Consider the following 17839-nt stretch of genomic DNA (forward strand, 5'->3'; position numbering starts at 1 on the left):
ATGGGGCTTCACAGGCAAGAATACTGGAGTAGATTGCCATTTCCTCCTCCAGGGGATCTTCCCGACCCAGGGATTGAACACGCATCTCCTGCGTCTCTTGCGTTGGCAGGCAGATTCTTTACCACTGTGCCACCTGGGAAGTCCTAATTCTCTGTGACTGGTATCTTTATAAAAACAGTTGAAGAGAAAATGAGATACAAGGAGAAGCTGGCCATGTGACAACAGAGGCAGAGGTTGAAGTGATCTGTCTACAAACCAAAGGATGCCAAGGATTACCAGCAAAGGCAGAAGCCAGAAAAGCCAAGGAAAAACCTGTACAGGTTTCAGAGGGAGCATAGCCCTGCCATCTTGATTTTTCAGACTTTCAGCCTCAGAAGTGGACTTCAAGTCATTCAGTTTGTGGTACGCTGTTACTGAAGCACTAGAAACTAATACATGTATTAAAAACATTTCCACTGCTGAACAATAAGGAAAATAAGAAACATATACAAACTTCAATGAAGCCAGGAAACATTTGAATCCTGAAGCTTCAACCCATAAAGGTGGACTATACAGTGTATATGAAGGAGACAAATGGAAGAAGACAAAACCCAACTGTCTATACTGAATGAGACTGACAAACAGCAGCAAAACTGCCCCCACGGAACCAAAGAAGGGATCAGGAATTAAAAAGACACTTGGTATAATGGAAGGCACGGGACAGAGGACTTGATTAAGTCTATATAAGGGACAATGAGAACCCTAAAACCCTATTCTGCACTTAATGAGGCCAGGAAATTACCACATTTCCACCACTGGCAGGAGACTGAGGGTTTTATTCGCTGGAGAATCTAAACATCAGACCTGGGGACACTAGTCTGTGCTGAAAACACATTTTCATACTAAATGCATAGATCACCAGGGAGAAGATTCAAAGATCTTTCTTTGGAGAAACTAAATACTCCTAGAGAAAAGGCCTCACAGATTCTGAAATACGGGTATTTCCTAATTTAAAAAATTCTCATCACTCTATCACCCTACAGTGAAACCCACAGGTCAACAAGTTTTACCAATGGATACAGATCTTCCCATCAATTTGTACTGTCTCACTTTAAAATATGAATAGAAAGCTAAGGATATAAGATAAGAAAGAAAAGCCTCCAGTATGAAAGACCACAGACCACAACTAATAGAAGAAAGAAACTCAGAAAAAAAAAACCATATGAGAAACAAAATCTTTCAAAAATTAAAAAATTAAGCCAGAAGAGAAAAATATAAAGATAGCATGATGAGAGGGAATTTAGAAAGAATTCTGAGAAATTCAAAATCATGATAGATGAAAAAAATAGAAAAGCTGGGTCATTAAAGTAAGGCAATCTCCCAGAAAACCGAACATAAAAACAAAGAGATGGACAAAAGGAGATAAAAGAAAACTGAATGACAAATCTAGGATGTACAATATGGAAAATAAGAGAACATGGAAGTGAAGAAAGTATTAGCAAAATGATACATGGAAAATTTTCTAGAAATCAGACATAAATCTCTAAATTTAAATGGCTCATTAAATACACAGCAAAATGAAAAAAAGACCCACATCAAAGCAGATCACTGTGAATGTACTGATCATTAGGAATAAATAGAAGATCCTAAAAGCTTCTTGAACTTAATGTGGCAGAGACTCCTAACTGTCCCCCAGGGCACCTTTCCCTTTCTTCCTTTTAGTAATAGGATCTGCCTAGTTAGAACATTTCTTACAGCTGTGTCCATGTGACTAAGTTTGGGCCAATGGGATGAGAGCAGGAGTGATGTGTGCAACTCCCAGACCATGTTTTTGTAAACAAAGTTCCTTGCCCTCCAAGTTCCTACTGGCAGAAAAATGGTAACAACTCAAATCAGTTGCTCAAAACTCAGAGATGGAAGACACATTTTGAGAATCCTGGATTGCCTGCTAGTTTGAAAACCTAGTAGAGCAGAGTTGTTTACTTTGGCTATTTTGAGAAACAAACTTCCATTTCATTTAAGGCACTGTATTTTTGGGTCTCTTTGTTATTACAGCAACTAAACTGCAGTTTTCAAAAAAAAGTATTAAGAATGTAGGGTCACTGACAGAAGGAGTTTTGTCTATTTTGTTCAGTGCCACTTCTCTTGTACCTACAATAGGGCCTGCATGTAACAGGCATTTAAAAATTATGCATGAATAATTTATGAGTGAATGATACTAGACTTCCAAACAGCAAGTATGAAAGCTATAACACAGTGGGAAACTGTCTTCAAGATTCTAACTGAAAATGACTTAAGTTTCTATACCTAGCCAAACTTTTTTGGGGGGGCTTGGGGAGGGCAGTTTGCACCATGTGGACTTGGGAGAAGGAAATGGCAACCCACCCCAGTATTCTGGCTTGGAAACTTCCCAGGACAGAGGAGCCCAGTGGGCTACAGCCAAAGGGGTCACAAAGAGTTGGACACAATCGAGCGACTGAGCATGAGCATGCGGGCTTGTGGAATATCAGTTCCCTGATCGGGAAATGAGCCCAGACCCTGGGCAGCAAAAGTGCAGAGTCCTAACCACTGGACTGCCAGGGAATTCTCCTGGCTATACTATTAACAATGGAATATATAATAAATACATTTCAGAAATGCAAGAACTTAAAAATTTATATCCTATGTATCCTTTGTCAGGTAGCTACTACAGAATGTACCCCTATTCAAAATAAGGGAGCATATCAAGAAAGGAGACAAGGAATCCAAAAATCAAGAATACAATACAAGAGCTGCTAACTCGCATCAGTCATGTCCGACTCTGTGCGACCCCATTAGACGGCAGCCCACCAGGCTCCCCCGTCCCTGGGATTCTCCAGACAAGAACACTGGAGTGGGTTGCCATTTCCTTCTCCAGCGCATGAAAGGGAAAAGTGAAAGTGAAGTCGCTCAGTCATGTCCAACTCTTCGTGACCCCATAGACTGCAGCCTACCAGGCTCCTCCGTCCATGGGAGTTTCCAGGCAAGAGTACTGGAGAGATGAAGGGAATTTACAAGATGACAGCAGAAGAAAGTTCTAGATTTCAGCTAAGTCAGAGGCCGAGACAGCAACCAATCCCAAATGGAGCAGGAGGACAAAAGATCATCAGTAAGGAAGTTTCCCAGTTAAAAAGCATACACAAAAACCCTCAAAACCAAACAAACCTTGGTCATTTCCCCAAATGGTCCGACATTAAGGAAAACTGTGGTGTTAAAGGGTGTGGGAAGACTTAGCAATAGACGTTTAAAAAACAAACAAAAATCCTAAACATTAATGAAGCTATTATTAACTTCAGGAAACAGAGCATACAAGAAAGGAAGCATAATCACAGTATATACTCCTTGACTTAGCAGTGAATGACATTTTCCCCAAATGCGGGAAGTTTATTAGGTAAAGAGGGAAATCCTCATCTACCATGTCTTTTAAACACTGTGTAAAAGAGAGAGAAAAATATAAAAACATCACTTAAAAAGGTAGAAGAATCACTGCAAAACAAGGGGTGGGGAGTCATGAGGGAGACTACTGTTGTTAATTTCACCTTAAGTGTTTTAAGCACTATTTGCCTTTTGAAACTCTATGCATATATTACCATGATAAAAATTTTGAAATTAAGGTATAGAATTAGATATTTAAAAGAATAAGCTTACTTTTCTCACAAGACAGGGACTCTCTTGTTACTATCTATATGATCTACATTTTACTATCATAGAAGCAGAAGTCCTCTAGATTGGGAGAATTATTCTTGAAGCTGCTGTGTCCCTTTGGGTTATTCTGTTTTAAACAAACGACCTCAGAAAGGTAGGTGACAGTATTTATGTCATACTATGATATAATTAAGGAGACAGAATAATAGCATTTTACTTAAAATGCTGCTTTAAATAAACAAGCTCATGAGAAGAAATAAGTGATCAAGGCTAGCCTAGGAACCTGACTAACATTTAGTATTATTCCTGTAGAAAAATTAATTGGAAATACCGGGGAAGAGGAGAGACAACTGATATGAAATCACTGTTCTTCTGCGCCAAGCAACGTGCTAGGTGCTCTATATAGTTATCTCATTTGACCCTTAACAAATTAGAGATGCTAAGTAATTTGTTCAGGATCGTGCAGTCCCTAGAACATATATAGTAAAATGATGAAAATAAACTGTAGTAAAGTCTAAATAGCACCCAGTTGTAAAAAAATAATTCCATCCATTTGTAAGAATTTCATTTCATAAAATCTTTAAATGTTGCTAAAATTCAAAATATTCATTATACAAAGTTCATCAATGCAATTATTATCTTTATAGTCATTTCATTAGAATCAGGTTAACTTCTTACTTACTTGAATGAGGCAAGAGGACTGGAGCAAAGATGCTATTGCTTCCTATTAGAATGAGAAAAATCAACTTAAAAGGAAGGTAATATGTATGATTTTATTTTAAAAATATGTTTGCATAAAGTAACATAACATAATAACATGCAGAGAGTTCAGAATTTTATCATCTTTTGCCATGTTAGTTTTTAAAGAATGAATATGGTATTCTTTGTACTTGGAATGTTTTTCCTTTCTTAGCATAAATAGTTCCCTCTGTATCAGTCTCTTTAAATTTCCTTCACAGAACTTATCTGCTTTGTTTTCTTTTCCATTGGCTATTGCTCCCTTTAGAGTAGTATTGGGGCTCAAAAGGTCCTGAACACATCGTTGTTGAATGAATAAACTAGAAAATAATATGCAGAAGCAATGCACAAATAATGCTTTATTCCCCTGTGTTAATCACTATTTTCACATATAGATGTCATTTTTTACACTAATATAGTCTGTAAAGAATTCTACAGTTTCCTAACTAAAATGATGAGAATTAACTAAAACACAAGATTCCCTTTTTTGCCAAACAATTTACATCAAATACATACCACAGGAACTGTTGAGATCCACATCTAAAAACACACTAAGGTCTGAAGAAGCAGATACTGGTGGGGTAGATGGTGTATTTGGAGAGGTTGGCGCTGACACTGTTGATTCAAGCTCCGTTTCAGCAATCCGACTAAAGCTTATTTTACACGGTTCTCTTTCTAATGGTGTTGGGTGACCTCGCAAAGTACCTGAGGTAGAGCCATGTCGGCCTGTATTAGGCCTTATTCCAGGAGATTTTAAGGAGAAAGCTGATTTCCTAGGCTAGGAAAAGCAAATGTAATTACCATTACTAACTTGCATGTATTTTAATAAATAAAGTACATTATGTAAAGTATTATGGCTTAGCATATTAGCATACAGTTAAAAGAGTACAATAAATCCCAACCTGCAAGGACAGCCTGTAACACTGCAGCAAAACACTTTTGAGATTTGATTGGCTTAATTTTAAGATGGACTTGAATACTGTGTAAGTAAACCTCTTTTCATAATTCAGAAATACTGCAAAATTCATGTGGAAACAACTGTTTGCTCCCAAGACACTTGAATCTAAATTTCTTCAAATTATTGATATCGATTTTATAAATATTTACTGTAGATACAATAAATATAACATATTATGCTAGGGGCTATAGAAAAAAGAGACATTCTCTCCCCAACTCCACAAAATAATAAATGACCAACCTCTGCAATGATACTTTAGAGTCTTTGGGAAAAATTGCTATCATTGTCTCTCACCTTCACCTTCCACTTTAAAAAATTCCCACAGTGGTAACCTAATGAAAAATATGAACTCAGATTCAGATAATTTGAGTTAAAACCTCAAGTGTGCCCATATCTAGCTATGCAGCCTTGAAAAGGTTATTTAGCTCCTTTGAGCCTCAGTATTTATGTCTGTAAAATGAGACTAAGATCAATATCATACAATTGTTGTGGAGATGAGGTAACATGACACTATGTGGCCCAAAGTTCGTGTATTACAAATGTTTTTTACTTCCTTCCACATCTTGTTTCACTTTCAGCTACTTATAATTGGTTTTCTACTCCTTCTGTGTCACTGTAAACCACAGGAATAAAAGGAACTACTGTATAGTAGCAAATTTTAGTGAGTGAGCTGGGTTCCAGTGGTAACTGTGGACAGCGGTGCTCTTATGGCAGAAACCATGGTCAAGTCAGAAGAACCACAATATATCTCCTTACTCCTTCCCAAGTCTCTTCATTCCCTGTCCTATTACCTATCTGTCATTCAGGTTCTCACTTTCTCATAGCTTTCCCCCTTATACTAGGAAGGATCACAAATGGATGGGTAAGTAAGTGGTTCTAAGACAGAGGATAAAGCAGGTTTTATCTAACTGTTAACTTTCCCCCTACAGGATATATAATTTTAGAAATAGTGTAATACTGCAAAACAAAACAGGTATTCAAGCAAAGTACGATTTTAATGGAAATAGTACGATTTTAATGGAAATAGTCTGCTGAACATTAAAGACAATATTGTTTTAAAAAACAAAATTTTCCAAAATTGTAATGGACTTACAAATCGAGGTGGCTGTTTGCAGTTTCGGGGTTCAATTTCTAGTGACTTGTTGAACAAATAATCTGTAAACTCTTTTTCAGAAACACATCCCATGGGGTTAAGGTTTTCAAAGAATCTCTGGAAATAAATATCCATAAGTACATATTTTAGATTTTATTAAAATGTTTACTTCATCATTTTAATATCAAAAAAATTATCAACAAATTAATAGATCCTTATGTCTGAAAAGTCCTCAAGGATTGCTGATTCCAATCTATCTATTTTGGGATAAAATTATAAAGTTTTTATGGAAGTTTTATACTCTAGTCTTAAAGTTCTATTAAGAAGATGAACAGACTTTCACTTATTATCATGTTAATAGCTCGGTATCCTTCAGTTAACATTCCTACTGATTACACAACAAAATGATCATTAGTAATAAGTCAAAAGTGTTTAAAACAGAATTATAGTTATAATCCACAATAAAACTTGGATGATCAGAAAAAAAGTAGAGATAAATTGGATTAAAGTCTATTCAAAAATAATTTCAAGGACAATAATATATTTTAACATACCTGTTTGCTCACATCTAGCAAAATAACTTTTCTGTCTTTAATGAAAAAGTATTTCCTAAACTTAAACATAGGTTTTTTAGTAGAAAGTTTAGATGATTTAACGAAATGCAAAAAGAAAAACAGTAATCTCACAATGAGAGATTGCACTGTCAACATTTTACTATTGGGATATTCTTCCAGTGTTTTAATTATGTGTGTGAACATATGCACATATACATTATTACAATTTTTTTCCTGCAAAATTGGGGTCACAACAAAGGTATTTTTAGCCTTTTGAAAATACTAATTTTTTTTCTGTATGGTTTACTTTGAATAATACAAATTTTAACTATATTGTACTTCATCAGATGAAATGTTCCAGAATTTATTTCACCAATTTCCATATAAGTAGTAACTTACATAGGTGATTTCTAATTCTTTGCTATTATAATTACTATTATTATCAACTCCTCGTGCATAAATTTTTCTGTGCATTTCTGATGACTTCCTTAGAAGTAAATGATTGGATTTAGTTTTATTTAATTTTGAAGCAGCTTAGAAGCATATGTAAAAGTAAGTTCTGAGTTTTAGCTTTACCAGTAGGCAAAATGAGCTTTAGAATTTTTAGTATAAACTTCTTCCATTTTTCAGGCGTTCTGTAGATGGTGTATTTACCATCTACACTTTACCATCTACATCTTACCACTCTGCCAATTTTAAGAAAATTGCATTACTACTTTAACAATACTGAAACAATTTATCCTTATATTCAGGTCAGCTAAATTAAATCATATGGACCAACAGTAATTTAAAGACTTTTATAAAGTTATAATTGTAATTTTCTCATCTGTTACTCTACTTTTAAATACTATTTAGTTTGGTTAACTATGCTTTGAAAGTGAATGGCTTCTTTATCTACATTTTAAGCTTACTTTGAGTCAATCGTAAAAAAAGCATTCTCTGCCCTTACCCCCAAAAGAATGCTTTAAATGATGGTAGGATGTCTAGATCAGATCCAGAAACCCATCAGGAATTATTGAGATATGAATACTAAAAGCACTATTTTAATTATACCCAACAAAAATGCAACATTATTTCTGGGAGGAAATACAGTGTGAATTCTAATCTGAGCTTCAAGAACATGTCTTTTTTTTTTGGCCCCATCACACTGCTTGTGGGATCTTGGTTCCCCAAACGGGGATTGAACCTGGGTCCTTGGCACTGGCTCTCCAGAGAATTCCTGCAAGAACATTTCTTTACCCCTATGGGGCACCAAATCACAGAGGGGTGGATAAATGCTGAGAGAAGGGGATGGAACAAATGACCATTTTCTTTAAAGCAAGTATCTGTCTATATTTTCATAATGGTGTACACTTCAGGTCAATTTTTCTTAGGACTTTAGGGTTCTTTGTTTTGAACTTGGAACAAAGAATAGTTACCATATTACAATTTAGGAGGATGGGAATGATGGTGACCGTTTTCACTCAATATGCTCAACCTGCAGACTATATCTGAAAGTGTAGCACAATTTTTAATGTGAAAGGTAAACTTACTCTGATAGTTATCATATGTTCTGAATTTCAAATAAACATAACACAATAATATCTACTTACTATAGACATAATACCATAGTATTTACTCTTATTTAGAAGATATTCACACCTTATAGTACCACAGAATCAATATTATGAACTATTGCTCAAAACAGATATCAAATGATAAAAATAGTTTTTAAAAAATCATTTTTTTGCTATGCATATATACACATCACTCTCCCAACCCTTCCTCTACTTAAATGCAGTGTTCTTATAAAGGTATTAATTACTTAATGTTATACTGGCACATGTAAAATATCTAAGATGTCTATTAATTAATGATAGTACTGGTAGTGGATTTTCTTTTTACTGTGTGGACATCAGAAAGCATCTTTCATTCCATTTTGTCATTCATTTTTTTGGAAGCGTTACTTAAACCTGTTGCACAAAGAAGCAATAACTGTCAAGACAGAGTGCCTAGTAATATTAATAACGGCAGATTGTTAGTGGAGAATATCTAATATTCACCACTTCTATCTATTGATTCATTAATGCATATTATTTTCATAGCAAAATAAAGATCATAATGTATGGCTATGGAATTTCTTAGAGAGGGCAGAGGACTTAACATGTTCTCTTTTAAAGATAAGCAAAGAAAATATTTACCCTCATTTCTGGTTCTATCCGTAAACAGTAAGGTTGATTTTGATACTGCTGAATTTCTCCAGTAATTTCAGCTACTTTCCTCCTCTTACTGAAATTGATTAAATCTTTCCCTTTCTTTTTTAAAAAATCATTATTCCCTTCTTCAGTCTTCAGTATATTTGTTAAATATATTCCTAGTAAAAAAAGTATTTGAAGAAAAGTTTTAAAATTGGTTACTTAACCATTTGGGAAAACAATTGATCTAGTAAAGTTGAAAGACATCCTATAATACAGCAGTTCTTACTAGTGAAATCTCTGATATATTTAATAATCAATTCTACATGAAGAATTTTTTACATGGATGGAAATAATTTAAAATTGAAAGAAAGTTAGGGTTTTATAAAGAGCTTAATTTGCCATTTCTTAGTCTAATAGCCTAAAATAAAAGGGAGGACTCATTTACAGTCTAAATTATGTGTTAAATCTAACCATTTTAATATTTACTTATAAATATTAAATACCATGATCTTAAATGATTATTGATAAAATATTTAATACCAATGATCTTAAGTGATTACTGACCAACAAATTAATTTTAAGCCAATTCTGATTAATAAGACTACAGATTTGTAAACTAATTCTACTTTCCCAAAGCCTGTGATTTAGACACAAAAGAATTATTCTTCAGTTTTGGATAGGAAGAAAGTTTTCAGTTTCTCTTTCACACATAATTAGATTCATTTACATCAGTGGCTCTCAACTGGGGGCAATTTTGTCCCCCAGGGGACAGATATCTGGGAATGTCTGGAGACATTTTTGGTGTGTGCTATAATTTGATCGAATGTTCAAAATTCATATGTTGAAATCCTAATGCCCAATGTGACAGAATGAGGTGGTGAGGCCTTTGAGAGGTGCTAAACTTACGAGGGTGGAGCCCTCATGAATGAGACTACTGCTCTTATAGAACAGATTCCACAAGACTCCTTACAACTCTATGAGATAATTACCAGAATTATGTTTTATAGATAAGAGTCTATATATAGAGTTTAGGTTTTATTTATCAATACAGACAGCTAATAACAGTAGATGTGCTAATACATAAAATCAGGACTATCTGCTTCTAAAGGCTGGTCTCTTTTTGCTATATAACAAACTCTCCCTCAAAATATAAATCCATATTTTGTAACTTACCAAAAAAAGGCACACAGGGTGGATTGATTGATTTAAGTTTCACTAGATATTTTTTAAAATGATCTTGACTTAATTCCACAGCTTCATCCAAAATTTTCCTTTTTCTTTCCTGCAATGCCTTTAAAATATATAAATGGAGTATAATTGTTTTTTTTTTAATAACTCAATCATATTTTTTAGGTGCAGAGCTTTCAATTTTAATATTATACAAATGTTTGAAAAAAAAGTTTTTAAATTAAGTGATCAGTAGTATTATCTCTACTTGCTGGAAATGACTTGAACTTTTAAAACTTAGTTTGTTTCTAATATAAATTAGAGGATTAAACAATAAAACAAACTTCCTTAAGACATTATTAGTTTTAAGACATTATTAGTTATAATCCTGATTAGCTGGAGTTTCAAGTTATAGCTATAGGAGAAAAATATAATCCCATGTCATTCAAGTATTTTTCTACTGGAAGGTCTTTTGGGGCTAAGGGTAATAAGATTTTGGTAAAGAGGAGAAGGCCAGGGGAGGGAGACAAGAATTGAACAAAAATTTATTAAACCAAATAAGCAGTCATTTATTTTATATTTCATTATTACATTTTGTAATTAAAAGTCAATTATTTTATTTTTAACCTGACACACACACACACACATATACACACATATACACACATATACACACACACACAAATTGATAGTAAACATACTTGATGAAAAACCACTCAACTAATTTCCTTTAACTTAAGGAAAAAGCAAAGGTGACTGCACTGTAACTTTTATTCAGTACTCTACAGAAGTTCTAACTAGAATGGACAAGAAAAATAAACAAATAAATAAAAGACTAGGGACTGAGAAGAAAAATTGCCATTATTCACAGAGGAAATGATTATGTAAAGGAATGTAATAAACCTACATATAGAATGTTAATGAAAGAATTAAGCAATATTGTTGGATATAAAACCAACAGGCAAAAATCAACTGCATTTCTAGATATCAATACAGAAAACAAATTTTTAAGTATTCTAATATAAATCTAACAAAACAGTTGTGAGGTCTTCATCAAGAAAACCATAAAACTTTATTAAATAAATAAATAAATGGAGAGATACACTATGTTCATAGTTGGGAGGATTCATTATTGTAAAAATGTCAGTTCTTCATAATTGATTTATAGAACCTGTACAATTCTTATCAAAATCCCAACCTTTCAGATAATTCTACAATTACATAATAGCAAAGGGTCAAGAATAAGTCACTCTTGGGAATTCCCTGACAGTCCAGTGGTTAGGACTCAGTGCTCTCACTGCTGGAGTCCAGGTTCAATCCCTGCTTGGGGAACTAAAAACAAAAAAAAGAGTAAGTCACTCTTGAAAAAGGAAGCTTGGTGGGGACTTGGCCTACTATAGTGTATCAAGAACTAGTATAAAATTATGGCAATTTAAACATGCAGCACTAGCACAGGAATAACAGAATACATTAAAGGAATAGGACAGAGGAACCAGAAACAGGACCACACATTTATGGATACTCAGTTTATGACACAGCTGTCACCTAGAGATCAATGAGGAAAGAATGTACTTCTCATAAACGTGTGGGATCATCTGGCTAGCCAAATGGAACACAAAATGAAATTAGACTCCATACTCAAAACTTGTTTTCAGCTAGATTAAGGACTTAATGAGAAAGATAAAACATTAAGATGACAGAGGAGGATCTATTATACAAGACACCAACAAGCACAAATTACAAAGGAAAAAATAAATGTGACGTTAAGAATTTTTGTTCATCAAAAGACATAATAAAAATGGTGAAAACAGAAGCTTTGATCTGGAAAAAAGGTATTTATAACAAACATAACTGACAAAGGATTAAAATATAGTATATGAGAGAACTCATACAAATTCATGAGAAAAACTCAAGCAAGTAAAAAAATTTCCACAATACAAAGAGCCAATAAACATCTGAAAAGAGGTTCAAACTCAACAGAAATCAAGAAATTATAAACCCAAACCACAAGACTAGAAAAATTAAAAGAACTGACAATATCAAGTGTTAGTGAGAATGTGGAACAACCAGAGTTTGTATGTTTCCAGTGGGAGTATAAACTAGTACAGTAATTTGAGAAAACAACTGGGCATTATCTATTCTATCATCCAATAATTCTACTTCTAGGTATGTAAGAGAAATTTGTACATGTATGCGCCAGGACATAGGCAGAAAATGTTTACTGACAATAGCATCAAACTAGAAACAATATGAATGACCATTAACTAATAAATAAATAAGCAAATAAATAAATTTTAGTAAAGTTATTTCTATTTTTCTTGATGAGATCTCTAGTTTTTCCCATTCTGTTGTCTTCCTCTATTTTTTCGCATTGATCACTTAGGAAGGGTTCTTATCTCTCCTTGCTATTCTTTGGAACTCTGCATTCAGATGGATATATCTTTCCTTTTCTCCTTTGTCTTTCGATTCTCTTCTTTTCTCAGCTATTTGTAAGCCCTCCTCAGATAACCATTTTGCCTTTTTTGCATTTCTTTTTCTTGGGGATGGTTCTGATCACCACCTCCTGTATAATATTACAAACCTCCGTCCATAGTTCTTCAGGCACTCTGTCTATCAGATCTAATCCCTTGAATCTATTTCTATAATATGATACAGCTATAAAAAAGAATGGCCTATAAGAAACAACATGGATGAATTTTAGGAATATAATACTGAGTGAAAAAAAGTCTTGGAAGAATTATATTCACATATAATTAAGAAACAAGAAAAAACAACATTGTTTAGAGCTACAAACAGTAGAACTATAGAAAAAAGCAAAAGAATGATAAGCACAAGATTTAGCACAGTAGTTGGCTCTGAAGGGACAAAGGAGATGGAATTGGGAAAGGTTTTTAAACTGGATGCCAGGTAAATAGGCTTTTTTTTTGTATTTTTATTCCTTATACCATGTACCTATTTTAAGAAATATTGTTGAATATTTAATATTTTAAGAAACTAAAGCTTAATTAACCTCTCAAAATGAATACATTTCTTTAGAGTTTACAAAATGAGAACTGAAGTTATTAGTCTCTTAGATTAATATTTGCAATATTTGACTATTAACATCTTTAATATACAATATATCCATACAAATCAATAACATGCAAACACTCAAATAGAAAAACACATACATGAAAGCAGTTTAACCCTATACTCCCCTTTAATCACAACCCACTGTAAGAATGAATGTTAAGTGAAGAGTATGTATCCTTCCACACTCTTCTCAATGCTTGTGCAACTCCACTTACATGTTTAGAGTTTGTTCTGTTCTGTTCTATCAAAATGAAATCATATTATATTAATTTTTCTAAGGATTTTTGAAATGGCTTTTCCTCTGAATGTCACACTATTCTTTCAAGACATACACATAGATTCAGTCACCTTTTTCCCCTAGCCAACCAATACTCCACATGATAGGGATAGGATAACATAATCATTCTCCTACTGATGGACATACAGGTTGGATCTAGCTTTCTGCTACTATTAGTACAATTAATGCTGCAGAAACTAGATCTTTGTACCTTAATTTTATAGTCCTGAGCCTTTTATTCTGTGTCCAAAAGTATGTGTATTTAACATCTGTTGCCAGATTACTTTCCAGTAACGCTGTAAAAGTTCACATTCTCAAAGGCAAATATATTTGCATGGCTGAGTCTCTAAATTTTCTATACTTTCTATATCTTCCAAATTTTTAATGATAAACATGAAAACATACACCATGTTTACACAATTCTTTTTTATAATTTAAAAAAACATTTAAGTTTTAGAAAGCATTTTCTCCACGTTTTTCTTTGACTATATACTACAGGTAATTAAAGTAATTTGTATATTTATATTTAAAATACTTTTAGTCATTTATTTGAAACTGTCAGTCAATGTACTACTGAAAAAATACATTTGGAACTTTATACGTTTGAAAGTGAAAGTGTTAGTCGCTCAGTTGAGTCCGACTGGTTGTGACCCCACGCACTGTAGCCCACCAGGCTCCTGTGTCTGTGGAACTGTCCAGGTAAGAATATTAGAATGGGTAGCCATTCCCTTCTCCAGGAGATCTTCTAGATCCAGGGATTGAACCTGGGTCTCTTGCATTGCAGGCAGAATACTTACCATCTGAACCACTAGGGAAGCATTTAGGTAAGCATATTAAACAGTCACAAAACACATGTTCTTTGATGAATTCTAGGCTTACTAGCATATATTGATGTATTTTCTAATATTGTGATACTGTGCTTCAGGAGTAAGACAGATTTATAAAGGATTTACTCAAAAAACATTGGTGGTAGAAGGAATCTCTTTCACATTAATTTTATCTCCTCTCAAAAGGATAAACTATTTAAGCCTAAAACTTACCTCAAAGGTATGATCTAGTCTATAGACTGATACTGAATTTACTGCACTGACGATCTCCAATACACCATTGAAATTATTCAAATCTTGAAAAACTTGCAGAATTTCTATAATTCTACTCAGTATTGCCACCCGTTCCTCAAAATTTTCTGCCTCCACAATGCATCTAACCAAAAAAAAAAAAAATCATGGTTTAGAAAGCAAGAAGCAAGTGCCTTGTTTCATACAGGAAAGATATACATTTTCAGCTAGAATGTTTGCTTATAGGTGACTTAATGTTATAGAAATATATTAAGAAGTAATAATACAAAGTAAGTAAAAACTTACTTTTCAAACCAGAGGGTGAGATTTGTGGTGTGGCGAATCATTTTTAATAAATTTGGAGAATTTATTTCTTTATCTTCTTTGGTCCATACACTCCCTACAAGTTCAGAAGGTTGAACTTTCCTGTGGAACCAAAAATCCATGCACTTAATCTACAAGGGATCAATATAAAAATTATTTAAAGGACTCCAAAAGCTTAATAAGAAAAAGATAACTAGTTTAAAAGATAAGTGAACAAACATACAAGGAGACAGTTTACAGAGAAACAGAACTGAATAGCTATGGACATGAAAGAATATTTTAACTCTTACTCAGAGAAAAGAACATTAAACCACAATGAAATCCCACTTTACTGCTATCACACTAAGAGAAGTTTAACACCAAATGGATAAAAGTGTGGAAAAAAGAGAACTCCCCATGACTGATGTGCAAGTAAAAATAGATACAACCACTTTTCAAAAAATTTCACAATATCTCGTAACACTGAAGATATACATACTAGATCATCTACCATTTCTAAGAATGTTCAGTCAAGCAAAATTTGCAAGAGTGAAAAACCCCAAACAACCTAAATGCTCATCATCAAGAGAATGAATACACTGTGGAGTATTCATACAACGGAATACAATACAGCAATTAAAATAAACAGACTGGAGCAATACTCAGCAACTTGAACAAGCAACTTGAACAAATGCCAGAAACGATTTAAGTAAAAAAACAAGTTACAGAATGATACATAGGTAGAAAAAGACTTAAAATGTGTAAAATAATGCTACATGTTGTTTATGAATGGTTGTATGTGTATAAAGACACACATAGGAGTAGTAAATGCCAAATATAAGATAGCAATTATCCTTTGGGAGAAAGAAGAGGAATGGGACTGGAGAGAATTACACAAAGGGTTTCAATTTTATTTGTAATGCTTTTGTTGATGAGCCCTTACTGTATTATCTTCTATATTTTTTAATAAAAAACAATCAGTTGGAAAAGCAGATTAAATCACTGTATATAGTGATTCAGGATTATATGATTTTTAAAATATTGACCAGTGGCATTGCCATCACTGTCCTATAGACCTGGCTGTTATAATAATAAAAAAGTTCAGTAGATTTGAGTACAAAAGGGTACTCTGAACAGGCTTGGAAATAAATTTTCTTAATTGGTTCTATTATTTCACCAGAAATTTAGGTTACAGAGTGTCAATGTTTTACGTATGGTATCCTTCTTCCATAATACACATATCACTTAACAAAGGTATTTCTGTTTTGAAAGTAGGTCCACACAGAGCTCAGTGCTTTTTTATTCCTGACGTCCATTCATGTAACACTGTAAGGAAAAATCTAATTTTGTACTATTTTCTTTGTTATCTAAGTAATAAGTCTCTTCATTCCCACCTATCACAAATCCCACAGTAAAGAAACAACTTGAGTGCCCATGAACCTAGAGGGTATTATGTGACATGAAATAAGTCAAGCAAAGCAAGAAAAACACTGTTATCACATATATATGGAATCTAAAAAATATAACCAACAAATGAATATAACAGACTCATAGATACAGAGAACAAACTAGTGGTTATTGGTAAGGAAGAAGAAGCGGGGAAGAGCAACTGGGGTAGGTAATTAGGATGTAACAAAGTACTATGAACAAAACAAATAAGCTACAAGGATATATCGTATAGTACAGGGAATACAGCCAATATTTTATAATAATTTTAAATAAAATAGCCACAAAAATACTGAGTCACTATAATGTACACGTGGAACTAATACAATATTGCATATCAACTACAATTTCAATTTAAAAAACTTTTTTCCTTAAAAAAAATTCTGTAATACAAACAAAACCACTTGAACTTCAAATTATTTAAAATACAACATGACACTCTGAATCAGATGGTAACAACCTCTGATGTGTGTGCTAAATTCTGAACAGCACAACCAGGGCAAATCAGAAACCCAGTTCTAAAGAAGGTCAAGTATTATATCTGGTGCCTTCCTACATTCTCCACTAACATTAAACTTTATATATTCTTGCTTTTCCCTGTGTAACGTCAGTTTAAAAAAACAATGGCTGCTAATTAGGATAATTTCTTAAGGATGTTTGTATTTCAAAAGCAGCTCCTGAACGCAGAAAAGTTTTTGATACAACCATACCGGTACGGGTTTATGTTTTGGCCAGGGTTAGTGGGAGGTGATTACCTACAAGGCCTATACTCTTTTTTTTGCAAGGCCTCTACTCTAAACAGGAACCTGGGTTGTAAATGAAAGTAGAAAGCTTATATTATGAGGGAGGAGAAGACAGAAAGAAGCTAATGCACTGGGAAAAGATAGGGGTTTAAAAAAAAACCTGACAGACGAAGAAGTTGATAAAGCAAGTTGAAAAGAGAGAATGAGATACGTGAGTTAGTAATTTTGGAATAAAATTTGAAGTAAATAATATGACAAAGGGAAGTGTCTAATTTGGAGTAGAGAGTGACACTGGAAATGCTATAGCCTTGATACTAAAAAGTTACGTTGTAAATGGGTGATGTGTGTGGATACAGGATGATGGCAGGAACTGCTTTATCTATAAAGACAAACGATGGGATACAGATAAAAATAGTCAAGCATATTTCTAGCGATCCTTATAAACAAAAGAAAATTATTTACAAGTTTTAAGTATGGTTCATCATCTACTTCAAAAATCCTTAAAGTCAATACTAATTTCAAATAGCTAAAGTATTTGAAACTCCTTAAAAGAAGTGAAGAAATCTTTATTCCACTAAGAATTGTTATTCATTTGCCTTGCAAAGCTAACC

At 33.5% G+C, this 17839-nt stretch overlaps 1 protein-coding gene across 14 annotated transcripts in view; it reads right to left on the reverse strand.

The window, feature by feature from the left end:
* The window catches only part of SOS2 (SOS Ras/Rho guanine nucleotide exchange factor 2), a 95983-nt gene that overhangs the window by 7248 nt on the left and 70896 nt on the right, over positions 1-17839 (reverse strand). For 10 of the 14 annotated variants that reach the window (XM_081511274.1, XM_081511278.1, XM_081511275.1 and 7 more), the window contains 7 exons: positions 15043-15162; positions 14719-14881; positions 10336-10453; positions 9166-9338; positions 6432-6548; positions 4897-5158; positions 4325-4366 (listed from right to left, as the gene is read on the reverse strand). In XM_081511274.1, the coding sequence (XP_081367400.1) occupies positions 4325-4366; positions 4897-5158; positions 6432-6548; positions 9166-9338; positions 10336-10453; positions 14719-14881; positions 15043-15162 (995 nt within the window). The remainder of the gene's footprint in view (positions 1-4324; positions 4367-4896; positions 5159-6431; positions 6549-9165; positions 9339-10335; positions 10454-14718; positions 14882-15042; positions 15163-17839) is intronic. The other 4 variants (XR_014059884.1, XR_014059882.1, XR_014059885.1 and 1 more) reach the window with 1 other exon arrangement.

Source organism: Giraffa tippelskirchi, chromosome 7 (genome assembly GCF_054371585.1).
Source record: "Giraffa tippelskirchi isolate mGirTip1 chromosome 7, T2T-mGirTip1v1.2.pri, whole genome shotgun sequence".
NCBI lineage: Eukaryota > Metazoa > Chordata > Mammalia > Artiodactyla > Giraffidae > Giraffa > Giraffa tippelskirchi.